Here is a 26,190-nt window from a genome sequence, read left to right as displayed (position 1 = left end):
TCCCCTTTTCCTATTGGCCTCAGTTGCTTTTAAGGTATCTGCTTTAGTTTCTCTGCGTTAAGGGCATTTTACTATGTTGATTCTACCAATCCATGAGCATGGGAGATCTGTCCACTTTCTATAGTCTTCCTCAATCTCTTTCTTCAGAAGTTTATAGTTTTCCTTGTAGAGGTCTTTCACATCTTTTGTTAGGTTTACACATAGGTATTTGATTTTTTTTGAGGCTATTGTAAATGGAATTATTTTCATGTATTCTTTTTCAGTTTGCTCATTATTAGTGTATAGAAATGCTAATGATTTTTCTATGTTGATTTTATATACTGCTACCTACCTTGCTATAGCTATTGATGATGTCTAGAAGCTTCTGAGTAGAGTTTTTTGGGTCTTTAAGGTATAGGATCATGTCGTCTGCAAATAGGGATATTTTGACAGTTTCTTTACCTATTTGTATTCCTTTTATTCCTTCTTCTTGCCTAATTGCTCTGGCTAGAAATTCCAGTACTGTGTTGAATAGGAGTAGAGATAGTGGGCATCCTTGTCTAGTTCCTGATTTTAGAGGGAATGGTTTTAATTTTTCTCCGTTAAGTATAATGCTGGCTGTAGGTTTGTCATATATAGCTTTTATAATGTTGAGGAACTTTCCTTCTATTCCTAGTTTTCTTAGAGCTTTTATCATGGAATGGTGTTGGATCTTCTCAAAGGCTTTTTCTGCATCTATTGAGATGATCAAGTGGTTTTTGTCTTTGCTTCTGTTAATGTGGTTTATTACATTTATTGATTTTCATATGTTGAACCACCCCTGCATCCCTGGGATGAAGCCTACTTGGTCGTGGTGAATGATCTTTTTGATGTGTTGTTGAATTCGGTTTGCCATTATTTTGTTGAGGATTTTTGCGTCAATGTTCATTAAGGAGATTGGCCTATAGTTCTCCTTTTTGGAGGTGTCTGTGCCTGGTTTTGAGATAAGTGTAATACTGGCTTCATAAAATGTGTTTGGCAGTTTTCCTTCCCTTTCTATTTCGTGGAACAGTTTAAGGAGGGTTGGTATCAGTTCTTCTTTAAAGGTCTGATAGAATTCAGCAGAGAATCCATCAGGTCCTGGACTTTTCTTTTTGGGGAGACTCTTGATTGCTGCTTCGACTTCATTTTGTGTTATAGATCTATTCAGGTGATTAATTTCCTCTTGGTTCAGTTTTGGATGATCATATGTATCTAGAAATATGTCTGTTTCTTTAAGATTTTCAAATTTATTTGAATATAGGTTCTCAAAGTAGTCTCTGATGATTTCCTGGACTTCCATGGTGTTTGTTGTTATCTCCCCTTTTGCATTCCTGATTCTACTAATTTGGGTTTTTTCACTCCTCATTTTAGTCAGGTTTGCCAGGGATCTATCGATCTTGTTTATTTTTTCAAAGAACCAACTTTTTGTTTCATTAATTCTTTGTATGGTTTTTTTGGTTTCTATTTTGTTGATTTCAGCTCTTATTTTTATTATTTCTCTCCTTCTATTTGTTTTGGGATTTTCTTGTTCTTGTTTTTCTAGGAGTTTGAGATGTATCATTAGGTCATTGATTTGGGATCTTTCAGTCTTTTTCATATATGCACTCATGGCTATAAACTTTCCTCTCAGGACTGCCTTTGCTGTGTCCCATAGGTTCCGGTAGGTTGTGTTTTCATTTTCATTGACTTCCAGGAACTTCTTAATTTCCTCTTTTATTTCATCAATGATCCATTCTTCATTAAGTAATGAGTTATTTAGTTTCCAGCTGTTTGCATGTTTTTTGTCTTTACTTTTGTTGTTGAGTTCCAGTTTTATTGCATTGTGATCAGGTAGTATGCATGGTATAATTTCTATTTTCTTATATTTGCTGAGGCTTGCTTTGTGCCCTAGGATATGATCTATTTTGGAGAAGGTTCCATGGGCTGCTGAGAAGAATGTATATTGTGTAGAGGTTGGATGAAATGTTCTGTAGACATCTACTAGGTCCATTTGATCTATTGCATATTTTAGATCTTGGATTTCTTTATTGATTTTTTGTTTGGATGACCTATCTATTGATGATAATGGAGTGTTAAAGTCTCCCACAACCACTGTGTTGGCATTTATATATGCTTTTAGGTCTTTCAGGGTATGTTTGATGAAATTGAGTGAGTTGACTTTGGGTGCATACAGGTTGATAATTATTATTTCCTTTTGGCCTATTTCCCCTTTTATTAGTATGGAATGTCCTTCTTTATCTCGTTTGATCAATGTAGGTTTGAAGTCTACTTTGTCAGAGATAAGTATTGCTACTACTGCCTGTTTTCAGGAGCCACTGGTTTGGTAAATCTTCTTCCAACCTTTCATCCTAAGCCTGTGCTTATTTCTGTCGGTGAGATGGGTCTCCTGTAAGCAACAAATTGTTGGATCTTCCTTTTTAATCCATTTCTTCAAGTGGTGCCTTTTGATGGGTGAATTAAGTCCGTTAACATTAAGTGTTAGTACTGATAGGTATGTGGTGATTCCTGTCATTTAGTTGTCTTAGTTGTTTGAAGGTTTGATTGTGTGTACCTAAGTTGAGGTTACTCTCTACTATCTTGCTTTTTCTTTTCCTGTGGTTTGGTGCTGCCTGTCTTTTCATGGTTAAGTTGGGTTTCACTTTCTGTGTGCAGAATCCCTTGCAGAATCTTTTGTAGTGGTGGCTTTGTGGTCACATATTGTTTTACTTTCTGCTTATCATGGAAGACTTTTACTGCTCCATCTATTTTGAATGATAGTTTTGCTGGGTAGAGTATCCTGGGGTTGAAGTTATTTTCATTCAGTGTCCGGAAGATCTCACCCCACGCTCTTCTTGCTTTTAATGTTTCTGTTGAGAAGTCTGCTGTGATTTTGATGGGTTTACCTTTGTATGTTACTTGTTTTTTCTCTCTTACAGCCTTCAATATTCTTTCCCTAGTTTCTGAACTTGTTGTTTAATGATGATATGTCGTGGGGTAGTTCTATTTTGATCTGGTCTGTTTGGTGTCCTGGAGGCCTCTTCCACCTGTATGGGGAATATCTTTCTCTAGATTTGGGAAATTTTCCATTATTATTTTGTTGAATAGATTACGCATTCCCTTCGCTTGCATCTCTTCTCCTTCGATGCCCATGATTCTCAAGTTTGGTCTTTTGATGGAGTCGGTGAGTTCTTGCATTTTCTTTTCACAGGTCTTGAGTTGTTTAATTAATAGTTCTTTGGTTTTTCCTTTAATTACCGTTTCATCTTCAAGTTGTGAGATTCTGTCTTCTGTTTGTTCTATTCTGCTGGATTGGCCTTCCATTTTGTTTGGCAGTTCTGTTTCGTTCTTTTTTCTGAGATTTTCCGTATCCTGGGTGGTTTCCTCTTTAATGTTGTCTATTTTTGTCCTGAATTCATTTATCTGTTTATTAATCATGTTCTCTGTTTCACTTTGGTGTTTATACAGTATTTCTATGGTTTCCTTTATTTCTTCTTTTGCTTTTTCAAATTCTCTATTTTTGTTGTCTTGGAATTTCTTGAGTGTCTCCTGTACATTTTGGTTGACCCTATCCAGTATCATCTCTATAAAATTCTCATTGAGTACCTGTAGTATGTCTTCTTTTAAATTATTCTTGTGGGCTTCATTGGGTCCTTTGGCATAGTTTATCTTCATTTTGTTGGAGTCTGGATCTGAGTTTCTGTTTTCTTCATTCCCCTCTGGTTCCTATACTAATTTTTTGCTGTGGGGAAACTGGTTTCCCTGTTTTTTCTGTCTTCCCATCATTGTCTTTGGTGTTGTTACTGTCCCTGTACTGTGTGCAATTAAGTATTTTCTAGCTTGTAGTAATAACAATGGTAATATTTAGAATGGAAGGGTGAGCTGAGATGGAAAGCAAGAAGTTAAAGAAAGGGGGAAAACAAATACACAGACAAGAAGGAGAAAACAGAACAAGGTTTCAGACAAGAAAGTTTCAAATGTATAAACAGGGAGCCTTAGTGTACTAATTGACAGTAAGCTGAACAGGCATTAGAGAGACAGAGAGAGGATTGAAAATCAAAAATAAAAAAAAATAAAGATAAGAATAAAAATAAAAAATAAGTAAATGAAAGAAAAATCTATATAGAAAAATGAATTAAAATAAAATGGAAAATAGAAAATTAAAAAAAAACCACCAAAACACCAAAAAATCTCCAAGTTCAAATGCAATGAAGTTTCAGTCTTAATAATTTGGGTGTCCGTCTCAGTCTCCAATCCTGGAGATGGTGCCTCAGCTGTTGTTCTGTAGTTGTCTCATCAAAGGGGATGCATAAAGTAGAACAAAACTACACACACACACACACACACAAAAAAAAAAAAACCCACCAAGTGTCCCAAGTTCAAATGCAATACAGTTTCAGTAAGTTTTTCCGCTTGCAAGTGTAATTTGGTTGTTCTCTCCTCAAAGGTAGGGAGAAAAAGAAAAAAAAGAGTCTGGAGACAGTTCTGAGAATGGTATCTGCAGCTGTGGCTTGCCTGCCCGCTGCTGTCAGCCTGCTGTTGCTGGAGGCGTTATTTATGCAGATCTCTGGGGTGAGCTGAGCACTCACCTGGCCCTGCAGGCTTTGTTTGTTCAGAGTTCTCCTGTGTGGGAGCCTCTGCTACAAGCTTTCCCCTTTCCAAGCACACTGGGAAAAGTGACACTGCACCCGTGTTCTCGGGCCTGCATGTTTATTTACAGTTCATGTGGGAGGTGGGTCTTCCCCCCTCTCCTGTGCAGTTTTCCTCCCACCATCACTTTCACAAGCTTTCCTGCTCCTGATTACTGGGTGGTGCTGCTGCTCCTGCCAGCCGCCATGTTTGTTTACAGTTCACGTGGGAAGTGGGTCTTCCCTCCTCTCCTGTGGAGTTTTCCTCCCTCCGCCTCTCACCTGCTTTTCTGCTCCTGGTTACTGGGTGCGCGCCCCTGCTCCCGCTCCCACCAGAGGCTCTCCGGCCCTCCCGGCTTGTTTATTTACATTCCTGGGAAGGATTCCCTTCCCCCAGTCTTCGGCGCTCAGTGCGCCCCACCCTCTTTCCCACGTGTCTTATTTGTTCTTATTGCTTATTACTCAGTTTCTCTTTTTTCCCTGGGTAGAGGTCAGTCTGTCCAGGGGCAATGCTGCTCTGGCCCAGGCTTGTCTGTGGGAGTACCACAGTACCACGAAGCTCACCTGGTCCGCATCTTCCCAAGCCGCCTGGGTGTGGGTGACTGGTGGCCCAGGAGCCCTCCTGGTTTCTCCGTTTAACATGAAGTGGAGATTCTCTGTGCCGGCTGGAGGTGTGGAGGGGTCAAAGTTTTGCCTCTTCTCGGTGGTTTTGCCTGCAAGGTGTGTCTCCAGCGTCTCTCCAAGATTTCACTATAGGAGGCTCACTTTCTGCTTCCTCCCTCCAGCTGCCATCTTGGAATCCCCCTGTCATATAATTTGAAGCAAGGTATTATGATACCTCTAGCATTGTTCTTTTTTGTTGTTGTTTTTCAGGGTTGCTTTGGCTATTCAGGGTCTTCCATGTGGATTTTAGAATTGATTTTTCTATTTCTGTGAAAATTGACATTGAGATTTTGATGGGGATTACTTTGAATCTATAGATTACTTTTGGTAGGATAGCCATTTTCACAATATTCTCCAATCTATGAACATGGAAGGTCTTTCCCTCTTCTGATGTCTTCTTCAATTTCTTTCTTCAAAGTTTTGTAATGTTCATTATAGAGGTTTTTCACCTCCTTAATTCAGTTTATTCTTAGGTATTTAAATTTTTTAAGGCTTTTGTGAATGGGGTTGTTTTTCTGATTTCTTTCTCAGCCTGTTCATTATTGGTGTGAGAAAAACAACTGTTTTTTGTATGCTGAGTTTGTATTCTGCTGTTTTGCCAAAAGTGTTTATCAGTTCTAAGAGTTTTTTGGTAAACTCTTTAGGGTCTTTTAAGTATAAAATCATACTGTCTGCAAGTGAGGATAATTTGATTTCTCCATTTCCTATTTGTGTCCCTTTTATTCTTTTTCTTGCCTTATTGCCTTAGCTAAGAATTCAAACACCATATAGAATATGGAGTAGTCTCATTCTGACTTTAGAGAACATACTGTTTTTCCTATTAAGTATGATGATGGATGTATGTTTATTTTATGTAGCCTTTATTATAACTAGTTTCTTCGGGATGTACTTTGTTTTGGGGCTAGGGTCTCACTAACATTGTCAGGGCTGACCTGGAACTCATGATCCTCCCACCTCTGCCTCTTGAGTAACTGAGATTACAGGTGTGGACCACTATGCTCAGTTCTGTATATTATATTATGTGCACTTATGTATATACTTACAGTTCTATTTTGTATTATATAGTAAATATCTTATGTTAGGCTACATTAATATATAAACTACACATAAACATTACATATAAGCTGAATAAAATGTTCTCCTATGTTTTCTAGTAAAACATTATTGTTTTACTTTTCACATTTTATATACAGTACAAGTTAGGGGTCAGAATTCATTGTTTTCCCCAAGTGATACTCAACTGACCCTATATTACTGAAATGACCATTAGCTGAAAAATTCTATCATGTCTAGATGTAAGAGCATCCACAATTGGCCTCGGGTGCACACTGTGATAATCCACTGTGATAGATTATCCCATCCATCACACTGATGGGAAAGGTTTCAGAAATGATAGATTGTGGAGGAAAGGGCTTCCAAAATCATATGGAAATATCATGGGTGTGTGAAATGTATAAAGAAGGGAGGTGCCCAGGTTGGGGTGATGCTGTCCCTCTCCTGTCCCCCAGCATGCAGCAGACACTTTGTGAGTACTTATTCAGAAGGACTCTTCCTCTTTCCATCCTGAAGTGAGTCCTAATCATAGCTGGAAGGAATCCAGATATCTGATACAGCTGACCTAAATGCAGGCACTGTAGGTCACCATCATTTGCCTTGACAAAGGCAGAAGAAGAACAAGGGACAAGACAGAAGAAGACAGGGACGATCAAGAATGTGAGTGTCAGGTATATGTAACTAAAGAAAAGAGCTTTTCTACACCAATGCACAGATAACTTCATTATAAAGTAGACGGTAATGAGAATGGAGTCACAGAGGTTTGAAGCACATTGTTCAAGGTCTTAGTAAGAATTTCATATGATACAGAGCCAAATCTATCCTCATCATCATTGCTAACAAATATTGACTCCTTACTCTATACCCATGCCAGGCAATGTGCCAGGTTCCTTAAATGGATTATCTTATTTATATCAGCCACAGTCTTTACTCATTAAACTATCAGCAAGAGGTTAGATTCTTCCAATAAATTGTATCCTTTAAATAAACACAGACTTGAAAAAGTGTTTACTGGTTAGATTTCCAGTGATCCTTCCCTACCCTTTTATTCTCACAAGTAGAAATTAGGCTTAGAAATCTTTCTGATACCTTATCTTTTAATTTTGCAAAGATGAGGTCCAAATGATGACATCCCAGCTTTTCAAATTCAATATCAGTTCTCGGTGAAACGTCAAGGTTGACAGCTTGAGAAGCTGGTCTCCAGTAGGCAAGTATGCTAGCTTGCCTATGTTGGGTCCCTTAAAGTCACCTGCCTTGGGGAGTCACACCAATCATTACCTCTACTTTCCAGGCTAAACTTCAGATTAACTCTTCACTCTATGAGGAAGAGCATTCCCTCTTGGTGTGTAATAAAATCCAAGTCCCTGAGAAGGGGGTCTAGGGACAGAGGGTGAAAAGGGGGTAGCAAGAGAAGGTAGAAGAGAGGGAGGACATGATAAGACATGACATAAGATGCATGGAAATGTCACAGTGAAACACATTAATTTGTACAATTAGTGCATGCTAATAAAAAATCCAAGTCCCTCTTCTCCCTGGTGAGGACCTTTGTGACTGGCCAGACAGCCACATCCTAAGTGACCATCATTATACACCCTATCCCTTCAAAGAAAGGAGAATGAAATAACTCAGTTCTGCATTGAAACATTCCACAAGCTTCAATATGTCACCCCAAACCAATGGCCCAAAATGGTGAAAATGCATTTTACATATGGTATTTGATTTGCACACAGTTTAACAGAAAAGTAACTTTATCTATTTTTTCTAATTAAAGGAAGTAATGTTATAATCAATAATTCCTCCTGCTCTGCTTTGCTAAATTTATGTGTGTCTATTGTTTTTAAATCACAAGTGAACATTGCTATAGAAATGTAAAATGGTACTATTTCATTTTAATCTATTTAATTTTCCATTCTTGAATTACATAATAAGGTTAAAACACTGAATAGAATTAATAGAATGAGTGTTTAATTAAGCAATAATGAGTTTCTAAATGGCTTTCTCAAAGAAACTGGCTTTATAGTTTATGCAAGAATCAGATAATGGTCTTAACAAAGACCATAATAATTATGTTGAATGTTTTTTACATTTAAAGATTTTTATTTTTTCTGAATTCTCTCAGGAGTAGATTGAACACATCCAGTTCCTTGGTTAGACTCTACTTTGCTTTCAAGGTAAATTCTACATGCTTCCCCTCACTCACAAGGCCCTACACTACTTGACTCTGCCCACCTCTACAGTCCAAGATGAAGCAATTCTCCCTGATCTGTCTGTTCCCTCCTCAACCCCTGCATTCCACCCATACCCTCCTTCTTTCTGTTCTTCAAGTGCACAGGCCTCCTCCTGACACCCAGTCTTCACTCCCGCTGTTCCCAATGTCAGCAGTGCTCTTTCCCTCTCCCCCTTCACCTCACTAACTCCTCCTCTTCTTTCACCTCTCAGGGAATTCTTCTTGGATGATTCTCCTCAAACTGGATCAGGTACCTGTGCCCACCAATGCACACTGCCACAGACTCCCCAAGAACAGTGTGGTCTTTTTTTGAGCAATTAGCATAATTTTATAATTACACATCTATTTCATATCTGTCTTTCCTTCCAGCTTGTCACCTCCATGAGAAAATATGGAGACATATACTATGTCTTGTCTTCTTTGTTTACTAGGGTATCCATGGGTGGATGGATGGATGGGTGATGAATGGTTGTATAGAGGATGGATGGGTGGACAGATAGGTGATGGATGGATGGACAGATAGGTGATGAATGGATGAACAACAGGTAAATGTGGCTGTGGGCCCCTTACCACCTCTAAGGATGCATGAGGACTACAATATGCACTTCTGAGAACTCCGAGAACTTCACACCTTCCCATTCTGCTCACATTCATTTCCTCAGACACTGAAATGGTGTTGTGTGCCAGCCCTTTAGTAAGTGCTGCAGACATGAAGATCCCATTTTCCCAGTTGGACATTATTACTTCATTCATTTTGAAGTTATTTACTTCATTCATTCATTCATCAGGTCTTTGGGCCTGGTCATGTGTTGGGCATTGTGCTGTGTACTGGGAATTAGGGGTGATTCATCCACCAGGTACCATTGATTGGCCCAAAAATTGGAAAGAAAACATAAAGAACTTTCAGAGTAAAAGACTTTGAAATTTTGACTTTCAAAGTCAAATGTTAATTTCCTGACATCTTAAAAATATAACTTTTAAAGCCCATGAGAATCTATTATGGTAGGAGGTATTATGGTAGGAGGGCCTAGCATCCTCAGAAGTCATTGCGCAGCTCTGTTGGAGATATCGTGAAAACAATGTGCCTTCCAGGACATTGGGGCAAATGGTGACTCAGGTGTCAGATCTCAGCCTCTCAGTGTCTCTCCTGTGTGGCTTCTCCCTCCACATTCCCTTACCTCACCTCTGCTTCCATTTCCTATGTATAAGACCATTCATTCGTTCAGCAAATGTCTACTGAGTCCCTTCTGTGTACCATGTGAGGGAGTGGAAATAGAGCCATGAACAAGACAAACAGAAAGCCTCCAGCTTTCTCAAATCACAACTGTATGGTGTTTTCCTCTTGACAATGAGACACTCGTCTGCTCTGACTCAGTGTCTTCTCTCCAGACATAACAGCACTTCTACCTGACTGGGGGTTCCCAGAATTCTCTAGTCTTAGCACACACTGGGCCCACATAATTGTCTGCCTTAGGAAAAGACACGAAACAGCTCATGAGATGATGTCCACTGGGTTCAGTAAGGACAGAGTGCCAGTTGCCCAGCTCTGGACAGCAACAGAAATGGCCAATGGAAATCTCAAGTGGACCTGAGTATCAGAACTGGTTGACGGCAGAGATTACGAGAATCCAGGAGGCTTGGGTCTGACCTTTGATTCACCGTAGGACTTTGGACAAGATTCTTCCTTTCTTTCTTCATCTGCAAACTGAAGGAATTAGGCACATGCATCACAAGGCCCTTCCTACACACATGGCAGACAGAAGCAATGATCCCAGCTCTCCATCCTGCTCAGCCCAGATACACCACTGGCCCCTGGTCAGGCTGGTCCATTCATCCACGAGGGTAGATAGTCTTGTTGACATCTGCTTGTCATCCTTAGACTTGGTCTATCGTGCTTCTCACCCCACACTGCATGTCAGAGTTATCTGGACAGGTTAAGAAAACATCAGTCCAAGGCCTTACCCTTCACCAACTTAATTGGAATGGGGTCCTCGGATTTTTTTAAAGCCCCATGGGAGATTCTAATGTGCAGACAAGGCAGGAAAGCATGATTCTAGTTTTTCCAGCTCAGAAATTGTATGATTTTTTGAGAGGAAGAAAAGGTAGGAGATAAGACTGGTAGACCTTCCTCAGGAATCAGAGGAACGAGGCCAAAACAGTCACTGCTGGAGCCATTTCTACCTGACAGCATCCTCTCCCAGCTATTTTCCACCCGGGAGCATGGTCTAAGACTCTTCCAGCTCCCCTTTTTAGGGCAGACAAACAACTGATCCAAGTTTGCTGAGGTGTGATAGACAAATTAGTTCCTGCCCACCCCATCCCCCCAAGGCATCAAGATTGAAGCTCATGATTAATTATTTGAAAGTCAATTAATCAATGACTGCTTTTGAAACCTCATTTCTCAAATTACTTCTCTTTGAATACCAGGTCTTTCTGACACCATCTTGCTGTGTCTAGATTTACGGTACTACTAATTGAAATTCCAAGGTATTCCTTCTTCTTGTCAGCTTATTGGTATTGCCTGTTTATAAAATATTTGCAAACATATCACTATTCACCTCTGGCGTGTCAGAGGTAAGCATTCAAACAATACTTTACGCTTCCAGCTCAAAGGAAATGTACTAATGATTGCTCACGACATTCTCTATTGATGGGAAAGGTAATTTTTCATTTATTGATTTATTTTTCACCACACCTACTTGCAACAAGTATTTGAGATGTAATACAATAAAAACACGGTTACAACAAGGCTTCAAACTGCTGATCTCTGTTTCCTTAAGCAAACGGTCTTTTAGTCTTATGAGTTATGGGCAAAGGGTGGGAGGGATGAAATTGGTTTTCTTCCTGGAGAAGAGGGCAGGGTCTGGCAGAGGCTCTGGAGATCAACATTACACTTCTAGCCCCAGGCCCTTTGCTTATGAATCCCTCGCTCTGAGTATGTGGTCAGCTGGTGTTCAGGCTAGGCACACAAAAACCTACAATGGCTCACACTCCATAAGTTCCTTTTTTATTCAACAGTAGTTCAGAGCGGGTGCTCCTGATCACCAGCTGCCCGATCCACGCAGGGACTCAGGCTCCCAAGTCTCTTCCCTTACACTCCACCTTCCCCTTGAGTCTTGTGGCTGAAAGTGTTCGGGTAGGCAGAAGAGTGCCAGAGGAGGCACAGCTGTCCTCATACCCCTCTGTCCCCAAGCTCAGCCCAGCATCATTCAGCTTGGGGGAGAGTTTAGTCTCATGGCTTCACCTGAGTCCAAGAAAACTGAGAGGAAGAGTGTACCACCTTTGGCCCTAATCCTCCAGTGTTACCGATTATTACCCAATGAGATGGTACATGCATGCAGGAAGAGCTCCATACATGGCCTTTGCTGTGTATTTTCCAAAACAGTCACAGTTACCATCTGTTTTGTTTGCAGTTTCAAGCCACGGTGGAGGAAGGAGCCGTGGGAGTTATTGTCAATTTGACAGTGGAAGATAAGGACGACCCCACCACAGGCGCGTGGAGGGCCGTTTACACCATCATCAACGGAAACCCCGGGCAGAGCTTTGAGATCCACACCAACCCGCAGACCAACGAGGGCATGCTCTCTGTGGTCAAGGTAAGGTGTTCTGATTGACTTCTCTCCACTCCTGTGAGCCCTGAGGGTCTGTCCATGAGCACTGCATAGAATCACTGAGTCGAGAAGGTTAGAGAAAACTTCTATTCTCTCCCTCCAGGAGTTCACAGACAAAAAGACTCATGCTTACAGAGAAAAAGACTCATGGAGCACAAAGCAACATGTCTACAGGTTCTGTAAAACTCACTCTTAGCTCTGATGTTAAGAAAGCCCAACTCAAGTTGCAAATGAGATCCTTGGTACATTTGCTAATGAATTACTAAAAGATATATAAAAATGGTTTTTTAAAGATCTGCAATCAAAATGTGGATGATTACGTTTCTTATCATTCTTTTTTTTTTTTAGCAGAGTCTTGGTTATTCTCTAAAAACAGACAGGGAGTAGTTCTTGGTGGGAAACCTGTCAGCCTGGCTGGCCAGCACACAGGCCCTCACTTGGGCTACAAGTAGAATGAGGTGGGAATGCCAAGAGCGAGGGAGCCACCCATGCTGGTGGCCTCAGGACCCAGAGGAAGACATTGTCACACAGCAACTCTCTCTGCAAAGTTCTGGGGTGGTTTCTGCTGAAGTGAACACCAGGTCCTGCATATTCTAGCACTTTCTTTCCTAGCAGATGAAACTGTTTGCCCCCAAAGCAGTGAGGACTCATATTTACAGTCATAGCGACAGAGGGCAGAGTGGGACCCTTGGTGCCATCTCCCCATGTGTCCTTGGCCCAACACCTGACTACATTCTCTTTGTTTCCTTACCTGTAGGAGAAAAATGGTAAGACATCACACCTTTGAGGGCACTTGTCGAAGTCTGTCCAGGTTGTGACAACGTACCATGGACTGATGACTTGTGTGTGTGCAGAGTGATGAGGGAAAGTAACATTTCTTTTTTCCCCGTTAATTTTTTATTAGGATATGTTTGCTGTACTGGGGGATTCAGTGTGACAATTCCAAATAGGCTTACATTGTACATTGGTTGGATCACCCCACAGTCTCTCCCCCTTGACCTCCTCCCCGCCCCACTTGCAGCAATTGCAAGAGGTTTCTTTGTTCTATTTCATGTAGGTATATGAAGTCCATCCACCATATTCCCTCACCTTAATCTCCTTCTTCTACCCTCCCCCTCCCTCCAGTACCCCCACACCCATACCTTATACTTATTTTACAGTCATGTCTTTCATTATTAATTTCTAAGCTGATGTTCAAAGGGGTGTCCCAATGTGGGTATACTTTACTTTGGTCCATTCAACCCCCTCCGTTACTCTCTCTCACCCCTTTACCTCCACCCCCCATTTTTTAACAGCTTTCAGTACCCATCCTTGTAACCTCTATCTTCACAGATGTGATGTTTACGACATTGCTGATGCTCTGTCCTTCTCTTTTCCTTTCCTTCCTTCCCCGAGTTCCATGGAGCTGCTCCACTGTTACAGACATGTTCTGCATCTGAGTTTGTGCAAGATCATGCTTGGTTCTGTGTACGTGTTTATCTTTTGCATCTGTCTTCCACGTATGAGAGAAAACACGCGGCCTTTGTCTTTCTGAGCCTGGCTTACTTCACTTAACACAATGTCCTCCAGTTGCATCCATTCACCTTCAAACCACATGTCATTGTTCCTTACGGCTGAGTGAAACTCCACTATGTATATGTACATTTTCTTGATCCATTCATCAGCGGTAGGGCACCTGGGTTGTTTCCATAGCTTGGCTGTTGTGAATGGTGCTGTGATGAGCACCAGTGCACAGGTGTCTCCGTTGTATCCTGACTTGCATTCCTTTGGGTAGATCATATGGCAGTTCTAGCTTTAGCTTTTGGAGGAATCACCGTACTGCTTTCCATAGTGGTTGCACTAATTTGCATTTGCAATGGCCGTTTATTACTCACAGGTCTGGAAGCTGGAAGTCCAAGATCAGTGTTCCCATAGACTTCATTGTCAAGTGAGATCCACTTCCTCACAGGAGGAGCCTTCTTCCAGCACATGTACCCCATGTGCTGGAAGGGAGGAGGCTGCTCTCTGGAATTTCTTTTATAAGGGCACTAATGCCACCGAGGAGGGCACTGCCTAATGCCCTGACCACCTCCAATCGCCCCACCTCTAATGATTCATTGGAGGGGGTTATAACTTCAGTATATGAATTGGGGAGGGGGGACACACACATTCAGTCTAGAGCAGTTATGAGGATTTTGTGAGCTAATATGTACAGTGTCTAGAACAGTGACTGCCACTTAAGGTTGTATTGGTTTCTTATTGCTGCTACAACAAATCACCACAAATAGTGTGGAATTGGGAGGAAATTCTTATCTTACAATTCTAGACATAAGTGTAGCAAGGGTCTTCTAGGCTAAAATAAAGGCGTGGGCAGGGCTGATTCTTTCTGGAGGCTTCAGGAGAGAACCCATTTCCTCATACTCCCCAGCTTCTCAAGGCAGCCCACAGTCCTTGGCTCCTGGCCCCTTTGTCTTCAAAGCCAGCACAGAGCATTTTCGGTTGTCTCTCTAACGCTGCTCCCAAATCCATCAGCAATTCTCCTACTTCTTCCTCCCTTGGCCTTCCCACCTCCCTTTTTTGTGTATCCTTGTGATTCTCTTGAGTCTACTAGATAATTCAGGATAATCTCGCCTCATGAGGTCTTTAATGACCACATCAGTAAAGTCCTCATTGCCATGTAAGGTCACACATGCACAGACTCCAGAGATCCAAACATGGACATATTAGGGCCATTATTCTGTCCTCCAGAGTCCTAGGAACAGCTGCAGTGACAGAGTCCCACAGGGCTCCGGGGGAGAAGGGACCCTGCCATTGAGAACAGCAGATCTTAGCCACTTCTGGCTCATGCTAGAGGACATGGGTTCAGGTTCCTCACAAGCCATACCCTCTTCTGCCTTTGGATCTCCCCATTCCATCCTCTCCAATAAGGCAAGTGATGGCAGAGTCATCAGGAGACCTGGCTGTGCTTTTGAAGCCATGATAGTTGTAAAATAACACAGACATAGGCTGTCCTCTGTCACTAGCCTTGGGTCTACAGAAGCTGCTAGGCAACTGCTTTGCAGCCTAAGGAGGAAACGGGTAACTACATCTCTTTATCTTTCATCCTGGGGAAGCCCACTTTACCCCAACATGTGTTGGTCCTGCTGGAGGAAAATAAAATCCAAGTAAAACCAGACTTGCAGGAAGGAGCAGCTCTCTTCCAGCATGCCCACACTGGTCAGGGACTGTGGCTCACAGATGAAAATCACCTAGATGGTAGTCAACCCAGGCTGTAACTGATGGGTGGGGATGTGAGGAGGGTGTGCCTCATGAGTCTGTGACCCACAGGCACAGCTCTTGTGGAGGGACATGGTCTCAGGAGGAGTCTGTCTGTCAGGATGTCCACACAGTCTGCAAACTCCAGGGAGGAGGTGCCCATGGAGGCTGGGACCTGGCTTCAGTTCACTGGTGTGTGGCCTTCCTTGGCTGCAGAAGGGCTTGAGTGCTCCCTGCCTCTTAGCACACATGAGGCAAAGCCCCAGGACAGCCATCTGGAGAGAGGCAGACCTGGCCATGCCCTCTGGTGCATACCATGATGCCAGAGATCCAGCACATCTGCAGGAATCCTTCCTGCTGCAAGTCACGGGTACCAGGCAGACTATACTGGCTGGAATAACAGAGAGAATTTAGGGACTTTCTTACCTATGTGAAGGTAGGCCAGTCCAGCATTGCCTGGCAGATCATGATGTCAGGGAGCCAGCAGGGGGCACCTCAGCTGCTTTGGTTTTCCTCCTGGACATAAAGAACCCAGGTATCATGTTCTCCCACTGCTGTGTCCAAGGCAGGAAAGTAAGAGAGAGAATGTCTCCTCTTCTTTCCACGGGTGAAGATATCTTTTCAAAGGGTACCCAATTGGTTTTCCATAATGATTCTTTGGCCAACAAATTATATACATTCACCCTGAGCTGTGAGGAAGGCTGAGCAAGCCCTCACCTGGCCTTTTAGCCTCTACTCACAGAGGTAGGTAAGGGGGAAGAGGTTGGGAATAGCCAACCACAAGTAGGTTTGCCCTGGCCAGTCAGCAGTGCTACATACTGGAGAACTCACTATAGTCTTGGGACTGCTGCTTTTCAGTGGGGTCCTATTTCCAACATGGCCAAATCCTAATGGTTCTGCCAGATGAGAACCTGGCTCATCTTTAAGTCTTCCAGTCCAAACATCCTTAGATGCTTTGTGAACCTGTCAAAGAAACAATCCTTCTAGCTGAATATAATCACCCTGCATTTTAACCCTATTCTCTCCCCTGCCCTCAAAGAAGAAAGCATCCAAAAGCAGCACCCCCTTTTTTTTTTTTGGCAGTACTGGGGCTTGAACCCAGGGCCTTGAGCTTATTAAGCAAGCCCTCTACTACTTGAGCCATGCCCCTGTCCTCAAGAAGCATCCTTGATCCCCAAACCCATCATGGCTTAAAAATCACTTCTGAGTCTTCTCCTTCCAGACAACAGACCCCAGGTCCTCTGTCCTGCCCTTGTGGGGAAGCTCATCCAGCCTGTATGTCCTCCAGGATAGTGGTCCACACCCAGCCTTGATGCTTGATAAAGTAGTACTTGAGTTTCATCCCTGTGGCTTCCATCAGAAGCATTTCCAACTTCTCCACCTATCCAACACAGAGGCCCAGCACCAGACAAAGCCCTTCCTGAGGCTGTGTGTCTGAGGTGACAGATGGAAAGCTTCTTAATTCATAGCACGACCCCAGGAAGAGACTGGGAATGGAGGCCTGCGTTGCCAGCTCCAGGTGGAGTACTAGGACAGAGTACCCCTGGAATTGTCAGGTCCTACCTTGTGTGATGGGAATGCACACAAAGGCTCTGCTCCCTGGACAGGCCAGCCTCCTGTGGCCTCAAGTGGCCTCACATGGCCAGCTCACCTCTCTCTCTCTCCACTCCCTCTCTCTGAGGCATTTTGCACATCTTACTTTCTCAGAAGCCAGAATTCCATTCAGGGAGTCAGTCTGGAAACATTCCAGAAGAACCAGAATTCAGCACTGGCTCTCTCTGTCATTTCAGTCCCAAATCCCTCTTGGTATTGATGTTCAATCTGGGATGACCTCCATGGGAAGTGCTGGACAGGCATCATGTCCCTTGATCTTTACCTCTGTGCTGATATTTTGTCAACAGAGTTGACACTGGGAATGGCAGTGCCTTGCTGGTGTCCCTGGAGTTACCAAGCCTTGGGCCAGGTCTTGACCCCACCCTTCTGTCTTTGGCACTGAAGATTATACTCCCAACCATGAAGGCTCAGGGAAACCCAATATGATTGAGCAGCTCGAGGTAGGGCAGAGGAGCGGCTGTAGTCAACCTCTACACACCAATGCCACAGGGAAATTTAACTGCAGTCATCCCTGAGCCTCTCATCAGACCCCCTGCGTCAAGTCTCAGCTCTGTGCCACTATGTGACTTGGGCCAAGTTACTCAGTGTTTTTGGAACTGGTTCCTCATCTATTCAGCAGGAATAAAACACCTACCATTGTAGGGGTCAGATAAGATGACGCACACAGGGGCTCCCAGCACACACAGAGGGATAGATAGATAGTGTCCTAAGAAATGGTCAAGAGTCATGATGAAGATCAAATACCAGTCCTAAGGCCTGTGTGCCCCACAGCTATGAGCTGAATTGTGACACACCAGTATCGTGGGTATGACCTTATCGGGAATCGGGGCCATTGCAGATATAACTAGTTAAAAGGAGGTCACACTGGAGTAGGGTGGGCCTAATCCAGTGCCTAGTATCCTCAGAAAAAGGTGGCCATGTGAAGACAGAGACACAAACACGGAGTGGGAAGGGAGGTAGAAAAGTGGTGATGCAGCTGCCAGCCAAGGGCTGACAGAGAGGCAAGGGAGAGACCCAAGGGGCCCAGAGCAAGGCCACCCTGCTGACCTCTGAATTTCAGACTCTGCCTCCAGGCTGTGAGTGAACACACTGCGACTGCTTTAAGCCACTCGGGTTAAACAATAATGCTTCTGCCCCATTTCCCACCCCACCCCACCCCACCCCACCCCCTCCAGGCCCTTAGCGTAGCTACCAACACATCCCAGCTGCCCCTTCTTTGCAGAATTGCCTGCACCAGAAAGGGCTTACCTTGGCAAGAAGGTTAGACCCAGCTCCGGAAAGAGCTCATAGCAGGGCAGACTTCAACGTGCTACAAAAGGCCAGCCCTTCACCTTGAGGTGAGTCTAATTCCACAGGGCCAGTCAAGCTGCAGAGCTCCCCAGAGCGTCCAGCCAAACCAGACTCCAGCAGGGACCATAGCCTTCCCTGGCTCCATCCCCAGTTCTTGGCTCCTCTTCACTGAAAATGCAAACAGCAAATCAGGTGTCAAATCCCTGCCTCGGCTCCACTTCTGGGGGACCCAACCTCAGCTGTCTCATGCATGCATGTGCACACGAACACACACACACACACGCATGCAAATTTACGTGTAAATGCACACATGCACTCTTAGATGTAGATGTGTGCACCTAATGTCTACATGCACACACACTCATCTAACATATCACGCCCACCTTTCTGCGGTCTGTATTTAATCCCTTCTCTTGTTTCTGCACCTGGGCCTGCTGCCTTCCAGCCTGCTCAGCCACCTGCTGACCACACTGGCCTCAACTGTTGGAGCAAATTCCACTGTGTATTAAGAGACCTGCTGAGCTCAGAAACTCAAGAAACCCCCACCATGGAGGCATTTTCACTGTGGTAGAAAATTCAGTGGAATTAGATTTGGGATTTTACAATCCCAGTATGTATCGTATTTTAACTTTATTTCCAGAAAGCTGTGTCCCTGAAAGTCAGCATAAAAGAAAGCCTTGGTGCCTCCCAGCTGTGCCCAGTGGGTCTGCCCGGTGTTGGGGAGGCCTGGAGAAAGTTCTCAGGAGACTGGGGTGCACTGTGTCCCAGTCCTCTTCAGAGAACTGACCCTCAGTGCTATCACACCCAGAAAGCCAGAAGTTTCTGTCCCTTCCATTTGCCTAATCTGGATACCATTCTATGAATGGCAGCTGCTGGCCCTTGTTTGAAATTTTCTTTACCAAGGTGGTAAATTTGGGGCTTCACTTAGGATGATGTTATTAGGGAATCTGTTATTAGGATCCAAGAAAAAAAGGCGGCACTGGTAAACCAGTCTTGTGTTACAGGAATAGAACCAAAACAGAACTGGGCAGTTACCCGGCTTCGTGGGTTTCGCATCTGTTAACTCTTGACAGTCCTTGTGCTGACACTGCTGGGGCTTGTTGGGGGTGAAAAGCAGAAGCAGTCACGGGGAAGCATGTCTTCTGTGCGTGCTCACGTTGGTGTACATGTGCTCGTGCACCTTTGAGTGTGTGGGAGGGATGCTTTGCTTAGCACTGTAGACACGTTAGTCAAATTACAATGAAAGATCTGACTCAGTCTACCGGGTTCCATTCCTTTTTATTATCGTATTATCGTTGTACTGGGGTACATTGTCACATTTACAAAAGCTTTTACAACATATCATAGTTGGGCTCACCCCCTCCATCGTTCTCCTGTATCCCCTCCCCCCATTCCTGGAATAGTTTCAACAGGTCTCATTTTTTTCCATTTTCATACACGACTACAAAATATTTCCACCACATTCACCCTCCTTCTCCCTTTCCTTATATCCTCCTCCTCCCACTGATACCAACCCCCCAGGCAGGACCTGATTTACATTCCTGTTCTCCGTTTTTGAAAAACGACATTTTTGTTTGTTTAAGATAGCTATACAGGGAGTTTCATTGGGACATTTCCCATGTATACATATAATATAACCCAAATTGTTCACCCCCTCTATTTTTCTTCTTTCTACCTTAGTCCCCTTCTTATGGTGATTCCAACACGTTTAAAAATTCTATATCCAGGGGAGAAATGACCCAAACATTGTATACACATATGAATAAAAGAAACTTTTAAAAAATTCTATATCCATTCTTATATAACAAGTACATCAACCATATTCACCTTTTTTTTTTTTTTTTTTGCAGTACTGGGGTTTGAACTCAGGGCCTCACACTTGCTAGGCAGGTACTCTACTACTTGAGTCACACCACCAACCTCATATTCACCTTCTTAACTTCCTTCTTTTTACCCTTTCTCTCCCGTTAGTGACCTCCCCTTAGTGTGACCTGTTTTCATTCTATTGCTGTATTTGTATTGGGTCTATCTTCCAGATGAGAGAAAATATGGGTTCTATTTCTGACTCATGCATCTCCCTAGAGCTTTCCCCATCTTCAACCACCCTGGTCTGCACTCCCCTCTTCCCACAACCATTTTGATCTGCACACCTGTTGTTGGCTTACCCTGGTGAATTGCTAGTCAAAGCCCTTGGCTCTCATTCTTCTCATCCTCCTAACAAGAATACCCACTGTGGCCTGGCTCTGAGGAGTTCGAGTTCACTGTTTTTCCCAGTTTGCTCCTGTCTCACCTGAATGTCTTCCCTTGTGTTGTGGGCAACAGAGCCCTATTGTGGGAAATGACACTCGTTGCGTCACGAGGCTCCCATGGAAAGAGACTGACAGTTCGATGCTCTTTGTAATGGGGTTTTCTTGACACAGTAGCAGAGGGAGGTGGTGCTATCAGTCTCCTTTGCAAAATCATCTCGAGTGCTCCTCATCGGAGCACTCGCTGGGGCTGGGACTGTCCTGGGTATGGCTGTGTGTCTCACATCTCTGTCCACTGCGCAGTACATGGCTAGAGAGCCTTCATGTCATGGTGAAAATACCCCCATACTTTTTCCAGTGCCCCTGGGTGGCAAAGAACCCAGCACCCCGTACTCTTTCAGACTCTCAAATCTTTTCCCTACATCCTTCCTACTATGAAGGAAACACTACATTACTATGAGTGAGGGAGCAACCTAAGCCTCAGACCTGCTGCAAAAGCATGAGAAGCACTAGAAATGAGACCCTGGTTTGATCTGCTGTGATAACAGAGGCAGGGTTGTCTCATGGTGACACTGATGAAGCTTGGGTTTCAGGCTTTGGGCTCTCATTTACCCCACCCCCACAGGTTCCTGGCAGCAAGCCTTTCAAAATCAACCCTGCCAGTGAGCTGCCTACAGGAGTCTCAGAAGGGAGGGGCCACTTGTTGAGGCTCGCGTAACATGTTGTCACTTGTTTGTCACTCTAAAAAAGCGACAGTGCCCAGACCTAAGTTCCATATTCTTTTTCTGAAAGAGGATGTCCCAAGGGCATAAGCTTGGACCACAAACCTGGCTCCATCCCAGTGTGCCCACTGCTGCTCATACAGTGCAGAGGGACTTTGTGCACAATGACAGCCTTTTGTGGCATATGGACATCTGACACCCCTGTCTGCTTCCCAGCCCCTGGACTATGAGATTTCTGCCTTCCACACTCTGCTGATCAAAGTGGAGAACGAGGACCCGCTGGTACCTGACGTCTCCTATGGCCCCAGCTCCACAGCCACCGTCCACATCACAGTCCTAGATGTCAACGAGGGCCCGGTCTTCTACCCAGACCCCATGACAGTGACCAAGCAGGAGAACATCGCTGTGAGCAGCGTGCTGCTGACCGTGAACGCTACGGACCCCGACTCCCTGCAACATCAGACCATCAGGTGGGTGAGCGGCATGGGAGGCAGGCACCGCTTCTCCTTCCTCGTCGTAGAAGCTGGCTGCCAGGGACAAAATACCATTGAACTTGTTAAGGGTCTGAATGGGTGGGAGGAAAGCACCATGAGGAGGAGTTTATGGATGATGGAGCCAGGGATCTGGGCTCTCAGGGTGACCGCAGTGTCCCCACACCTGAGTCCAGCCCAGGAGGGGAGTGGCTTCTGGGCTGTGTTCCCACATGACAGTCCTGTTCTGCCAGCACCAAGCCCTGTTCTGAGAGGGAAAGAAAGGAGCCACTTTTTCTGGCCTCCTGCATCCCAGAATGTGACCTATATTGTCATTTCCTTGGCTTGGTGACAAAGGCGTTGGCTGACTCCATTTACAGATAAGGGTATTGCAGATTCAAACAGGTGCAGTCACTTGGTCAAGACTTCCCACCATGGTGGCAGAGGACAATCTGCCAAGTCCAGGCTCCTCTGTCTGATGAATGCCAGATGATTTTAGACTGCCAGAGAAAGGAGCCAAAACATTTGCTCCTTAGCAATGGACCACCAGATCGGGGTTTTGCCCAATGAATGGCAGGCAAAAAAAAAAAAAAGTCTCCAAAAACGTCTGTCTACATTTCTTAAGCTTTGCCCAGTACTTATGCAGAAGGTATTTTCATAATGAGACTTAATTCAGCAGTTGTCACCTATGGTGTGTCAAATGCCAGGGATTACAAGATGCCCTTGTCCATGTGTTGTGTCTGAGCTAAAATCAGTGTGCAGGTCCAAATGCACAGCTTGTCTCTGCAAAAGAAAATTATTCATCTTTATTTATTTATTTATTCTTTTTTTTTTTTTTGGTGGTACTGGGGATTGAGCTCAAGGCCTTGCAAAGCAGGTGTTCTACCACTTGAGCCACTCTACCAGCCCTCAAATCATTCATCTTTCTCTTCCAAAATCTGCTCTTCTCCTCATATAAGGTACACATACATACTCAAGAATTAGACTCTTGCATCTTGCTTTTCCGATTGGAAATATCGGACTGTGTGACATGATCCCTGGTCAGCCACTTCACCATAGAGTGAGCTGACAGGGAGGAAGCAGAAGCTATTTTCCCATCCCCAAAGTGGACTTAATTTTACAAAAAAACTTTCTGAAATGTCAGATGAACTAGGTAACAGTGCAGAATGACACCAAATCCTGTAATAATGTGACTCCAAAACCACCATTCGTCTTTGCCTTCTCTTTTTTCCTTTTCCCCCTGCTCCATATCTGGCCAAAGAAACAAGCAATTGAAACACTAAGAGAAAGCCTCCCTTAAGTACTTAGAGAGGAAGCCTGTAGCATAAGAGACTACCAGACCGTTGTACACATTTACAATGTCTTTAGGAGAGCTTAACTGTCATTTTGTATCTTTTACACTAGGAGGTGAGAGCAGGCAGTTCCTGGGGGGATAAAATGAGTTGGATGGGGTCGAGACCACAAAACCTAAGGCTATGCCATTGCTGTCACAACTTGGGATGCCACCAGGCATCAGAGAGTTAATGTAATGGGGAGAGGCAGATAGGGGTGTCCAGTACAGAACTACAGGCCCCACTGAGGAGGGCAGACAGTAGAGAGGAGCTCAGTCTGAATCCCCGGATTAAAACCAGCTTTGGCTGACTTAGGCAAAGGGAGAGTTTGCCAGGTGACAAGCTCCAGCACACAGGAGCAGCTGGAGAACCAGCTCACCATAGCAAAGGAACCAGGGCACCCCTGAAGCTCCAGGTAACAGGCTGACCATCCAGCCTCCAGGATCTCACAGGGGACAGAAGCTCACTCCAGCCCCTTCCCTCCCAGAGTAATGGACGCAGTTCCCCTCCCTACCACCCCCTGCGCGCACACACACACACACACACACACACACACACAGTGCTGGCTCTGAGCTCAAGAAAGGCAGAGGTCACAGCACTGACCCAGAGCTGTTGTCATTAATGATTTGCAGCTTCTGCTCCTGCACACTGAGGAGTGCGGTCCCGGGGAACTGTGTGTGCAGGGCTGCGAGGAGCCAGGCTGAGAGACAGTTTTCTAATAATTGTCACTTGGCTCCCCAGAACTCTCAGGGAGTTGTGGTGACCTTGTGAGTGGTGGTGTTATTGCTGTAAAGTTCTTGAGGGGCCAGGCAAGGGGACAGGGAGGAACTTCACTCTGGGAATCCTGGTTTTTATCTCCAGGAGAACTTTGTTCTTAGCTGACTAAGACACTGAAAGAAAGATGCTGGCCAGACATATGCCCTTAACAGTCTCACTTACCAGCCATGGCACTGCAGTAGGCCCTGTGGTGAGCATGGGTGACCCTGTCTCAGCGTGACTGGGTACATCTCTGTGTGCTTCTCCTTAGCCCCATTTCTCCCCTGCCTCCCCCTCATCCCCATCTCCCTCTGTCCTTCTCCCTCCCCGTCTCTGTCTCACCTCCAACCCCCTCTTTGACTCTCTCTCTCTCTCTCTCTCTTTCTCTCTCTCTCTCTGTCTCTGGTTCTTTCTTCCTCTTTCTTCTTCCCTCCTCTTTTTTCTTCTCTTCTACCCCTTTCCCTTTGCCTCCATTTCCCTCCCTCCTCTACAAGGCAGGAGTCAGGCAGCTCCTGATGACATTTTTGTATCTCTGACATCTCCTCCTCCTCCCCCCTCTCTTTTGCTCTGTCTCCCTACTCCAGCTCTATCACAAGATTCTCTGGGGCTCGTCTCCATCTCCCCCCCACACTGAGAAGCACATGGGCTGGGGGAGGGTCAGAGGCTTGATGGGCATCCTGAGAGTAGCCTGTTGTCCCTTCTCTCACCGTGGACGCTGGAGCCGGGAGGTGCCTTGATCTCTGTGAAGCCAGCAGCCCCTGACAGGTGGCATCTGTGCAGCGGACTGGATGCTCTCTGAAAGGCCAGGGTTATTAAGACCCAGTTAAAAGCCCATCACACACACTCATCACCAAATCAAAATGGACAGCAGTAGCCAAATGACAGGTGGATTTCTTGCTTTAGTAACTTGTGTCTTCTTATCCTTACCACAAGGTTAAGACAGTTCATGGTGGAAATTTTGGAAAAGAGTCAAAAATAAAGAAGAAAATAAAATAACCATAATCACCTCTCCCACTGAGGAAACCCCCTTAACCACGTGTGAAGGCTGTCCTTTTTAAAAAACAATGACCAAAACTGGCCGACATAGCCATCCTGTCCTGGAGCCTGCCATTTTTACTTGCCAGTATGTGCTGCTCAGGTGCCCATGTCAAGAAACAGCCATTATTTTTTGTCCCTCAGTGATAGGCTGCTGCTCTGTCACACGGATCTGCTCACGCGTTTGTGCTCCCCTTTGTGGAATATGACATCATTTCTGATTGTTTGTTTGCATTTTTTAAAGACTATGAACATGCTTGTAGTTACCTCGTTTAATGCACTGTTTAATTTTCTGAAGAAAGTCCCTGGAAAGACTTCACCAGAGCAAAAGTATTGCTATCGTTAACGCCTTCTTGAGAAAAACAGAATTCTTGGGCTGGCGGAGTGGCTGAAGCAGTAGAGCGCCTGCCTAACAAGCCTGAGGCCCTGAGTTCAAACCCCAGTACCACCAAAAAAAAAAAAGCAGAATTATTTATGTTTTACATCTAGACAGTCAAATTCAAATTTATATTTTCCTTTGTAACTTCTATGGTGTCCCCTGATCCAGGATCATGTAAATACTGACATGTCCTAAAACAGAACTGGCCGTCACCCGTGATTTCTCAACACACAGTGACGTCAGCCTTGCTTCACTTTCAGGGCAGATCTACCCTCGAGGGGCACAGACAGGACTCTGGTGGCCCCCAAGGACACTTCTGGACCTCTCAGGAGGAGCAGACCCATTCTGGTGCACTTGTTGGTTAGTTACTGGTAGAAAGGTCCGCTCCATGGTCATTGTGCTAGAATGAGAGGAATTGAATTTGCTCAGTTTCCACCATGGCGCCACTACCCACGGAACCAAGCCTTCTTCTCCCAGGCCCCCTGATTTGGCTACATTCAGACATCCTGGGAGGATTTACCCTGTTCTCAATAACCAAGTTCTTAGGAAGCACCCAAGTAGCAATTCCTACTCCACACATTATTTAGACAGAACTCATCTTGTCCAGGGTGTGTGGACAATTTCACAGCAGAGACTCCTGCCTGCACGTTGAATATGTAAGATACATGTAGAGGGAAAAACACCGCCTCTGCCCATGCAAAATTACATATTCTGATCGGCGTTCTTTAGAAGGGGTCATTCATCCAGGGGCCCTGCAAGTGTGTGTCAAACGCTGTATCTGCGGCAAATAAGGTTGGCTGAATATAACAGGAAAAGTCAAAATGACAGTGGCTCAGATAAGAGAGAAGGGTTTTTTTTTTTCTCACACATTAAATAAGTCTAGACAAGTATGGCAGGCAAGGGCTAGTATAGCCCCGATCAAGAGCCCAGGATATGTCTTGCTTGCCATTTCTCA

General features: G+C 44.6%; 1 protein-coding gene across 5 annotated transcripts in view; it reads left to right on the top strand.

The window, feature by feature from the left end:
* The window catches only part of Cdh13 (cadherin 13), a 1,135,782-nt gene that overhangs the window by 1,038,065 nt on the left and 71,527 nt on the right, over positions 1–26,190 (top strand). For all 5 annotated transcript variants that reach the window (XM_074055575.1, XM_074055576.1, XM_074055574.1 and 2 more), the window contains 2 exons: positions 11,961–12,143; positions 21,481–21,734. In XM_074055575.1, coding sequence (XP_073911676.1) covers positions 11,961–12,143; positions 21,481–21,734 — 437 coding nt within the window. The remainder of the gene's footprint in view (positions 1–11,960; positions 12,144–21,480; positions 21,735–26,190) is intronic.

Source organism: Castor canadensis, chromosome 15, assembly GCF_047511655.1.
Source record: "Castor canadensis chromosome 15, mCasCan1.hap1v2, whole genome shotgun sequence".
In the NCBI taxonomy this organism is placed as follows: domain Eukaryota; kingdom Metazoa; phylum Chordata; class Mammalia; order Rodentia; family Castoridae; genus Castor; species Castor canadensis.
This window is presented reverse-complemented; position numbering and strand designations above follow the sequence as displayed.